Below are 11,115 nucleotides of genomic sequence, written 5' to 3'. Positions count from 1 at the left end.
AATAATAATAATAATAATAATAATAATAATAATAATAATAATAATAATAATAATAATAATAATAATAATAATAATAATAATAATAATAATAATAACGTATTCCACAAGCGAGCCGTCCACCCAAGCGAGCCGTCCACTTCATCACGAAAACACGACGCGTCAACTTCCAACCACTATGCGTCGACAACACAACGTGCAATCAATACAAAATGAAGGTCGAATATGCATGGCTATCGCAGCAATCAATCGGCAGCAATTTACAAGCGAACGGCGCGCTATTACAACATATGACGTCCCCAGAAGCACACTTCGAGATCGACGCGCTGGAACAACCCCACGACGCGATTCTGAGCCTAATTCGAAGAAGCTTTCAAAGCTAGAGGAATCAGTTATCACTCAACATATACTCGACCTGGATTTGCGAGGATTTCCGCCTAGCTTGTATGCTGTACGAGAGATGGCCAATAAATTGCTTGCTAAGCGCGCCGCCGGCCAAGTTGGTAAGAACTGGCCAGAGAACTTTGTTAAGCAAACACCTAAGCTTAAAACATAATTTAATTAAAAGTATAACTATTAAAAAGCTCTATATAAGGATCTAAAAGCTATTAGTAATTAGTTTAAGCTTATACGCAATATAAAAGCAAAGTATAGCATTCTAAATAAAAATATATATAACTTTAATAAAGCCAGCTTTTAAATAGGTGTTATTTTAACAGGTGTAGTTATAACAGGCTTTAAGCGCTATAATTATCTAAAATCTATATAGCTAGGCAATCGCGAATAGATAATAATAATCTAAGGTATTAATACCTATAAATAGGCTATTCTACTATTTATTATCTTTATAGGTATATACCACTTTTTTATATAGTATAAAGGTAATAATATACTACTAAATTAGGTTATAGTAGTAAGTAATAATAGCTAGATAATAAATAAGCTTAGTATTACCTAGCTATACTATTTTAATACGTATATAAAAGATTATATAATAGGTATACACCGGCTACTAATTATTAATAGCTATAAAAGCTATATCTTACTTAAATTCTAATAGATTTATAAGGAGAATAATATTATTACTTTCTATATACTAGCGTATTTATTGCACCTGCTATAGCCGCTTAATATTAGCTGCTTTGCGCTAATAAAAAAGGCGTATAGGCGCTAAATTAAGAACTTAGTATACTACTATATTAACTATATTACTAAGCTAAAGTTCCTACTAGTATTTAAAGTAGTTTTCTATAGTTTAATTATAAAAAGCAATATTTATATAGGCTTTTAAGGTATAGGCCTTATACTACTTAATTTAGAAGTAGTACTATTAAAGCTTAATATTAGGCTCTATATACTATTACTTCTGCCTGCCGCTGTAGAAGCTTTATAGGAATTAAAAATACTAAGTAATACTTTTAAGCTAGGCTCTTAATTAGCTTTAATTTATAAGCGCATTTAAATATATTAAAATAGCTTACCTATAGCTATTTTTAACTCGCTTAATAGCCTTTCTAGAGGTGCTAAAAGTATAATATATTAAGCTGCGCTGCTGCGTAATACTATTACTAGCCTTTAAAAGGTAAATAAAGCCGCTATAAAGCGCAAGGCGCGTAAAAAAAAGCGTATTTAAAGGAAAGGAACTCTAATAATAAAAGCAGGCTCTTAAATAGCTGCTTAACGGCTTAAAAAGGACGCTTAAAGTAAAAAGTAGTAAGGTAGAGCAGGCTTTAATAGAATCGTGCGGCGCTGTAGGCGCTGCGGCGAGTTAGGGTATAATATTCGTATATATAAAAACGATGCAGAGGTTGCTGCAGATTAGGCTATAAGTTATATATAGTTAATATCTATTAGCGTTATAGAGCAATTAACGTTTAAGGCAGGTTTTTATAATAAAGTAAACGGCTTGCTTAGGTGGACGGCTTGCTTATAGAATACGTTATAAGAATAATATATTATATTTATATTAATATATACTATATTAAGATTTTAAAGCTATTTATTTAGTAGTTATAAAGCTTTAGTACTTAGTTTTACTTAGTTTTAGCCCCTACTTTCTAATATTTTAGTAATTACTAAATAAATAGCTTTAAATCCTAATATATTATAGATTATATATTAAATAGCTTATATTTAGGGCACGAGTACCTGTACACCCCCCTATAATATCCACACACCCCCTTTTTGGTACCTGCACACCCCCCCAACCCGTCTAATCGTCTGATTGGCTCGGAGGGTTGCTCCGGAGCCTCCGATTCGCTCGCTTAACCCGCTCACCAATACCAAATGCTCTCTCCAAATGCGGCGTGGCCACAAACAATCACATCCTCATCCTCATCCTCTACAATACACTCCCTCCACCTCTCACCATGGCCCTCCAGCCGCCACGGCTAGACTACTACGCTACGGCAGAGGAAGCACATACTGCTATACAAGCGCACGCCTCAGCGCAGGGCTACGGCCTGGTGAAGTACCGTAGCAAACCCGACAAGTACAAGCGGACCCGAAAGATATGGTATCAGTGTACTTTCGCAGGCTACTATGAACCTCAGAATCGTGTACGTGATACAGCAACCAAGAAGAACGGTTGTACTATGCACGGAACTCTCACCCGACAGCCAGAGGGCACCTAGATATGGCAGACGGTGGAGGCATCTCATTGCGGCCACGAACCTGTGCTCAAAGCGTCAGCTATCGTAGTCCTACGCCGCCTTGAGCGCACGGAGGAGGTGAAGAAGATCATTCGCGATGACCTCTCCAGCGGCGGTGCACTGCAGGCTACGTATACAAAGCTACTAAAATGGAGAGGCTGCGCAGCCTACGTATAGCTATACGTATAGCCTACGTACGGCTGTATATAGTATGCAGGAAACGGAAAGAATGCATGATAAAATGGAGAGGCTGCAGCAGCCTCACGTACGGCCTCACGTACGGCACGGATGCACGTAAGAATAGAGCTCCGGACGAAGCTCCGAGCCGTTCTAGCCAATCAGAAGATCAGACGGGAGGGGGGGGGGGGGTGTGCATGTACTAAAAAGGGGGTGTGCGGATACTATAGGGGGGTGTACAGGTACTCGTGCCCTATATTTAAATTTTTATAAATTCTTGTTATCTAGCAGTTGTTGAGATATTTTGCTATGAAATATTTATTTTTTGGTGTATATTGATTGGGCTGGACCGCTCGCTTGTGGAGTACGTTATAAAATTGTGTTCAAGTCTCTTCTAACTATCTAAAAGCCAATTTTAGATTGTTTCCGGCTCGCTTTTGCAACCAACATGACGAACGCCTGAACAACTCTAGATTAATGGCTTATAGCGTAGAATTCTCACTATCAGCGTACTATGCCTAGTTATACAGGGGTAAATCTTGCATTTAAGGTGGGTCTGCAACCTTATCTAGTAATACAACTCTCCTAGTCGAATACCAACAGCCCTACGATGTGCCTCTAGTTCTTCAACCTTCGCCAGCTGCATTACTGCACCTCCGACGTTGCGCAGTCCCTCTAGTGTTAACTGGGAACTAGTGATATGCTTGATATATGAGCCAAGATTTACTCCTGAGTATTGTTTGGCATAGCCATAGGTCGCTGCAGCTTCAGATTAGCATAGGCACAAAATTGATGGTGCCAGTGCATTGAACTTGGACGTCTCACTTACGTAGCGAATGGTTGACGCCTGCAGAGTAATCGCCCACGCTCTCTGGTGTCCACTCTCCAATGAACACACTACCAGCGTTCTCAACCAAGGCAACAACACCCTCAGCGTTCTGCACCTGTAAGATCAGATGCTCGGGGGCATAGAGGTTGCTAAGCCTCATCGCTTCGACGATATCTTTTGCGACGAGTGTCACTGAGTGTTCGATCGCTCCTCTGACAATATCCACTCGCGGGAGAGCATTGGCCTGTGCGTGCAATTCGTCTTCAATTGCTGTAAGTTGAGATTGGGTAAGGTCTACCGCAATCAGTATGACCTGAGAATCAACGCCGTGCTCTGCTTGACTGAGAAGATCCGACGCAACAAAAGCAGGATTCGCTGAAGCGTCCGCAATGACCAGTACCTCACTGGGACCAGCAGGCATGTCTATACTCACCCCGGCGCTAGTATCGTTCGATACAAACATCTTTGCGGCGGTGACGAACTGGTTGCCTGGCCCCAATATTTTGTCAACTTTAGACACACTCTCCGTTCCATAAGCGAGTGCCGCAACCGCTTGAGCACCTCCAGCTAATAGAATGCTTTCAGCTCCAACCTTGTGGGCAATGTAAACAATCTCAGGTGTGATAGATCCATCGGGTCTCGGTGGCGATGCAATCACAATTTTCTTACAGCCTGCCACCATGGCAGGCACTCCCAACATCATCGCTGATGATGGCAGAACTGCAGTGCCACCGGGCACGTAGAGTCCCACTCGCTCAATTGCACGGGCAAACCGAGAGCAGACGACCCCAGGCATAGTTTCAACAGAAAGTGGTCTGTCTTCCTTTTGGGCGGCGTGAAACTTTCGGATATTCTCGAACGAAATGTCGATAGCTTGTATTGTCTCAGGGGGCAGCTGCATCAGCGACGGATGAAACGGAGCGGATAGCACTGGTGAGCTGAGCGAAGTTGCCTTGTCGAACTTTTTGGTGTACTCCAGTAACGCAGCATCCCCTCGAGACTTGACTGCGTCGATGATTGGGCGAACGATTCCCATGACCTGCTCGCCAGATCTTTGTGAAGGCCGCTGTAGTACAGCCTCGATTGTCTGAGGTGACTCCTCAGACGTGATATATCGCTTCATCTGGATTCTGCCTCCTTGAAGCCCGGCTGGATCCGCTTGACTCTTCGAAACAGAGGCTGCTTCCTTGATGACCTCCTCTGTCGTATTGCCGTTGCTTTGACCACCAGCTCCCACTGCCTGGGCTGTGTATTGTGGTTTGGCATCCCCTCTTCTTCTCTTTACCTTGACGCTCTTTGCGTCAAGATTTCTTTCAACATCTTCGAGGGTTACGCCAGCAGCTACGCACTTCGTCAAGGCAAAGTATATTAGGTCTGCGGCTTCGAAAGCTGTCTCAGATTTCGTGTTAGCCTCGCACAACTCATTTGCTTCCTCTATTATTTTGGCATTCAACAGTTTTGAATCATTGAACAGCCGAGCTGTGTACGAGCCTTCCGGTGTGGACTCCTTGCGCTCCTGGAGGGTCTGTTGTAGACGGGAAACACCGCGATACTGTCCAAAACATGTCGCAGTAGCCAAATGGCAAAACCCTGTAGGTGGTTATCTTTCTGTTTGACGACATGCAAGGTTTTAGGCCATACCTCTGCCCTTTTGCTTTACGATGAATCGCAAACAGTCGTGATCGCAATCCAGGCTGATGCTTACCAGCTCCTGAATGTCACCACTGCTTTCACCTTTGTACCACAGGCCTCGCTTCCGACTTTGGTATACACCACGCCCAGTCCTTAGACTCTCCGAGACGCTTTCCTCATTGCTGTATACAAGGCCTAATGCCACACCTCGCTCATCTGCAACAATGGTTGTGAAGAGTCCATCGGGTCTGTCGCTCGTAGCATTTGCGAGCAACAGTTTGGCAACGCTGATCAGTTGTGGTTGAGACTTGGGGTCCACAGTGAGAAGATCTACGGGAAGGATCGGGATAGCAGAAAGGCAAGATACGCGCTGTGCGCTGTCAGTGCTGGGCTCGAGGAACGAGACGTAGACTTCAGGTCGGTCTGTGCCGTATTCCTTGAGCCATGCCTCAACCAGCTCGAGGTCGTACACCTGGTGGGAGTAGACATCCACCGCGGTCCCAGAAATGGCGTTTATGACTTCGTCTCTTGTGTTTCCTGGCATAGCAAGCACTAGCCTCTCCTGGGAAATATTGGCAGAAACAAGGTGATCCAATTGCGGGCGCGTCACGAAGACTTTCGCAGCGCCAGAGTCAAGGAGCGACACAATCTCGTCGATTGAGGCCAGCGACGTAACATCGAAGTACGTCGAGATGTAGCCAATCGTGCGCTGCAGGTAGAAAAAGGCATCATCAATGGCAGCTGGGTCGACTTTGGTGAAGACGTGGCCGACGAGACCGAGTGCGTTGAGGTCGGGGCCGCCGGAGGGATTGGCGTAGCTCGCAAGATCGATCGAGGTAAGAAATGCAGACGCCATGCTGTCGTGAGCCTGCTATGCAGGAATTGTCGTACGGAGGGTTAAATTCGAGGAGAGGACGCAGAGAAAGAAAAAACTGGTGATAGAGAGTTCGGTGGTGGGGCACGCCGCTTTCGGAGAGTCATCATTTAGAATATTTGGCGTCGCGTTTTCTTTCTCCGCGTCACGCTTCAACACCAGAATTTGAACAATGCAGAGCCAGCGTCGGCGCCTTGAGTATGCTCTCCAAAGCTTCCACTTCTATTCTCTCGTGTGTACGTCTGCGCCGAATCTCACATAGCGTTCGAGAATGTGGACCGAGATACCTCGAGCCCTCTAGCTTGCTGCCTCTTAGCTATCACCGTTTACGCCGACGCGTCGTATGGCCATGCATTCCTGCAATTGAGGCATACAAACGGCACTTCTCCAGTATTGCCATAGTACCAGTCATCACGCCTCCGGTGGTCTTTGTCGGCCTTGCTTTGACGTTGTGGTTCTACAAATGCTGCATGATGATCCTGTTTCAGAACAAAATCATCTATATGCCGTCCGCACCACCCTATTCCCGACGGGAAAAGATCGCAGACTATGCCCGCATGTGTGGTTCGGTCCATTGGGAGGAACAACGGATCACCTCGCTGGACGGGACTCGGATTTCCCTATGTATAGGCCGGCTGCGCGACGAAACTACTAGTGCTTCTCCTAGACAGAGCACCAGCCATGTCGTAGTACTCTACTTCCAAGGGTGGGTCAAATGCAGGAAATCAAACCAAAGAAGTCAGTCCGCTTACGGCACACAGGAATGCGTCTTCCATCCCGCCTCGATTGCCGACTCTCTCCAAAGTGCTAAGCTCTCTCAACTCAGGCAATGCGTACACGCTTGTCGCTGTGTCATATAGGGGCTTCTGGACTTCTCAGGGCAGAGCGTCCCAAAGAGGGATTGAGATGGATGCTGACGCGGCCATAGCCTGGGCGCAAACCCATTTCAAGAATCATCTCACAGGAAGTCGCCCGAAATTGGTCCTCTGGGGTCAGAGCATTGGGGCGTCAGTTGCAGCTGGAGCTGCTTCTCGTTTGCTTCATGCTAATGAGTCAAGGAACCTTCAGCTTAGCGGCATCATATTGGAGACACCCTTTGTTAGCATCAAACGTATGCTAACGAGTCTGTACCCTCAGAAGTGGCTGCCATACCGCTACCTCTCACCTTTCCTATGGAACTGGTGGGACAATGAAGAGGCACTGCGAACCATGGCTACCATTTCTGTTGGTGGATCTATTCCAATATTGCTGATTACGGCTGCTCGAGACGAGATTGTCCCTTCTGACCAGGCAGACGATCTCCAACGTCTGTGTCAGCAACTAAATTTCAAACTTACACGGCATGATATTCAGGGTGCTCTTCACACTGAAGCAACCTTGAAATCCGAAGGCAAGGAAGCAGTTGTCAAGTTTCTCAAGACCCAAATATCATCTGATCATGCAGACGATCGATGAAGATTAACTAGTACTTGCACTACATCGCCATTACAGTATTAGGTCATATGTTTGAGCACACGGATATACCACTGCTCCGGCTTCACTCTTGTTCTCTAAAACACCACTGTGAGGAGTGCCCCAGCCAGCATGTCTTTAATCAGTCATAGGGTAGTCTAATTTCAACTGTGTTGACCTCTACATCGTATTTGGAGGTTCAAACACCTATCGGGGCACCCCAGCCAGTGCCCAAACTTATTTCTTAGTACTGTATCTGTGCAACTTGTCTACCACTGCTTGAACGTCTCAACACATATTTTGAAACTTGATCAAGATAGAAGTCCATCCTGCCGAGCAACATGTTAGGTCGCGAGGGCACCTACCGATGGCGGGAGAAAGGAGCACGCGTTGTTGCTCTCGAGCTGCTTCAGAATCGTCTCGCTTCTAGACCATGGCTTTGTTCCTGTTCTCCCTGGCTTCTTTGTTTCCGAACATGCTTTGGGGTAACCTACCCTACTCAAACGAGACATTGTCGGTACACAATGCGTCGATTATGGAACATATAAGTATTGAACTTAACTCTACTACGGAATGAAACCCTTCACTCGTCGTCTTCGTCACCGTCATCATACTCCCCGTTCAATCTCCACAGTCCATCAAGCCTTGCGTCATGAAAACACAGGACGATCGTTCTACACTAATTCTATTCAATGCCTGACAAAGAGTTTCAAGTTGCTTCCGTTCCCCGTATTGGAACAAGAATAAGCGATATATTTCTTTGTTCTATTGTCTATCTATTTATGTTTTTGTCTATGTACGTAAATAGAAAGATTCTATATATTTCCTTTGTTCTTTTGTTCTAACAAAGAACTCCTTGTTCTATTAAAAGCTCTTTATTATACAAAGAGGCTTTATCCTAATAAAGAGACGTTAACTCTTTATTATAACAAAGACTACGTTCTAGTAAAGAACGCACAAGGTATATAAACGTCCGCTGCCCCTATATATGCTTATATAATCAATTCACTTGAATTTATCAACCTTCACGTGCCTCGTATACCTTCACACCCCGGTCGTTTGGGAATCCTCAGTCATTAGACTCGCCATTACCAGAGATAGGTCGAACGCGTACAGACTCTACGTCTAGTGGCATGAGCGGCAGCGACTCTAGTATCAACATGTCTGATACGACGGATGTGTCGGCCGTTTGTTCTTCTACTACACGCACTTGGCCTTCATCAACAAGCTCTGAGAACTGCTGGCCAGTTTTTGATCTGTCCGCCTCTGATGTCGATTTCCTTAGCCTCGAGTTTGCAAAGAGTAAAGAGATAAAGGATGCAATTCGGCGCTGGAAAAAACAGTCAAGCCTTTCAAACTCGTCGAAGCCCAGCAATCAGTCCGACTTCCTTGTGTTAGATGAGATTTTCAGCTCTCTATGTATTGCGGAAACCTCTGTCATGGGCAACCCTATCAAAGTCTATTCGGAAGCCTTCCGTCTGGGTCCACGGGGATTGCGAGTGGGAGATTGTATGTTTCTCAACCGTCCGTCCCTTGGAGGCGAAGAATTCAGTTTGGAGACCATGTTGCGCGACCATGTCCGACCTGGCTTCGTCTTGGAGTGGTGTACTGAGCTCTTGCAAGCAAATAAATCGGGTTCTGCTTTGTTGCTATGCTCTCAGCTTGACATCACTGAAAGCTTTCAGAGTCTCGCTGTCCAAAAAGCCACCCGGAGAACAGGAGCTCCAATAGTTGGAGGTTCTGAGAGAGTTGCTCCATCATTTGCGGAGTTCGACTGGCTCAATTTTGTCAACGAAAGATATGGCACGGATTCAAACAACATCCCCGAAGCTCCCGCAAGAACAGACATAGTGACTGGAGCGGGAAGTCTTGATATAGACGTGGCTATTTTTTCCAACAAGGTCAAAGAAGTCTACTCATGCTACCGGGATTGTTTCGTCCTAGTTGAAGACCCGCTAGCACCACCAGAGATTGCTTGGCCGGCCCTCGATCGAATCGGCATCCGCGCCGTAGCATATTTCTCGCCGAAATCTCTTCAATCGTCACAAGAATCTCTGAGCTTTACTCTCTCAGACCTAGCGAATGAGATAGCGGAAGACATCAAGCTAGGGATAGCAGGACAGAAGGACTTCCAAGTCTCCTTGTTTTGGAGTGAACGGAAGGTACCAAAGCGACTCTACTTTGTTCACATGAGTGATGGAAGGACAGCTACGCGGGCACAGAGAGCATGGGCTTGCTTCCCAGCTGACATTCAAACTTCCCCAAGGAGGTGATGTTCCTGGATCTATGCGGATGGACGTAGCTTTCAACTCGAGGTGGCGATTTGAACGGACTGCTTTGCCCGCTGGGCATGTTCCTAAGCTTCCAAGTATTCTAGGGCAAATTTCTTTTTTAGACGGGATGTAGAGAGTTGGACACTGTAAGTCAAAATAGCATGTGGAAGCTAAATAGCAAATGTGAAAAGTGTACATTAAAAAGTTCTAAATGGATTTAAGTGACGTTATACTAAGGGGGCCACTAACTACATACCCTCTTTTAACTCCACGCACACCCCCTTCCTCTTGGCGCTTCACCACCTTCTGATTGGCCTAGAGCACTGCTCCGTAGCCTCCGATTCGCTCGCTTAACTCGCTTACTAATTCCGAATGCTTTCTCTAAATGCGGCTATGTACAACACAAACAATCATATTATACCAATTTATATAGCCTTATATACGAGCTCACGTACAAGCTTACGTACGAGCTCACGTATAGCCTCACATACAAGCTCACGTATAGCCTCACGTACAAGCTCACGTACGGCCTCGTGTATAGCATCACGCACGGCCTCGTATATAGTGTAAGGATTATAATAGCATAAGCGTTATATCCCTATGCATAAAGCTCTCAAAAAAACTAAAACTATGCACGTTTGAACGTGATACAGTAAACGTTTTGAACAGGAAAAGTGAGATAACGTTACAGAAGCGTTAGAGGACGTTTCACAATGCTATACGTATGTATATATATGCAACTCCGCTGCCGTCGATGTAAAGAAGAACTCAAGCAATATAATTCTATCTATCTATCTATACAACTCTGTCCTATCTCTCTCTGCATCGACTCTATACCTTTGACATATAGCATTACGTGTAGAGAGACGTAAGGGTGAATTCCCGGAGGAAGCTCCGGCCTCTCCAAGCCAATCAGAAGGTGGTGAAACGCCAAGAGAAGGGAGGTGTGCGTGGAGTTAAAAGGGGGGGTGTAGTTAGTGGCCCCTAAGATATATATATAGAATCTATCTATTTATATATATAGATAAATACATAAATAGATAGATAATAGAACAAAGAAATATATTGCTTATTCTTGTTCTAATATTCTACCTATCTACCTATCTATTTATCTATTTGTCTATTTGTCTATTTGTCTATTTATCTATTTATCTATTTATCTATTTATCTATTTATCTATTTATCTATTTATCTATTTATCTATTTATCTATTTATCTATTTATCTATTT

The 11,115-nt window shown here is 44.7% G+C and overlaps 3 protein-coding genes across 3 annotated transcripts; 2 read left to right on the top strand and 1 right to left on the bottom strand.

Annotated features, from left to right (window-relative positions):
• Positions 1-3,118: 3,118 nt before the first annotated feature.
• Positions 3,119-6,142, bottom strand: BDZ99DRAFT_572084 (tri-functional histidine biosynthesis protein; the record flags this gene model as incomplete). The annotated part of the gene is made up of 3 exons (XM_033728166.1): positions 3,119-3,584; positions 3,655-5,244; positions 5,296-6,142. The coding sequence occupies 3 exons, from the start codon at positions 6,140-6,142 to the stop codon at positions 3,394-3,396; spliced, it is 2,628 nt and encodes an 875-aa protein (XP_033575153.1). The 3' UTR covers positions 3,119-3,393.
• Positions 6,143-6,360: 218 nt separating this feature from the next.
• On the top strand, positions 6,361-7,615 carry BDZ99DRAFT_391046 (alpha/beta-hydrolase; the record flags this gene model as incomplete). The annotated part of the gene is made up of 2 exons (XM_033715706.1): positions 6,361-6,866; positions 6,922-7,615. The coding sequence occupies 2 exons, from the start codon at positions 6,361-6,363 to the stop codon at positions 7,613-7,615; spliced, it is 1,200 nt and encodes a 399-aa protein (XP_033575152.1).
• Positions 7,616-8,772: 1,157 nt separating this feature from the next.
• Positions 8,773-10,069, top strand: BDZ99DRAFT_534120 (uncharacterized protein; the record flags this gene model as incomplete). Its single annotated transcript, XM_033726532.1, has 1 exon — positions 8,773-10,069. One exon carries the CDS (start codon positions 8,773-8,775, stop codon positions 9,883-9,885), a length of 1,113 nt encoding a protein of 370 aa, XP_033575151.1. The 3' UTR covers positions 9,886-10,069.
• Positions 10,070-11,115: the final 1,046 nt, after the last annotated feature.

Source organism: Mytilinidion resinicola, assembly GCF_010093595.1.
Source record: "Mytilinidion resinicola strain CBS 304.34 unplaced genomic scaffold BDZ99scaffold_12, whole genome shotgun sequence".
NCBI lineage: Eukaryota > Fungi > Ascomycota > Dothideomycetes > Mytilinidiales > Mytilinidiaceae > Mytilinidion > Mytilinidion resinicola.
The sequence above is the reverse complement of the archived record's forward strand: the minus strand, read 5'-3'. Positions and strand labels throughout refer to the sequence as shown.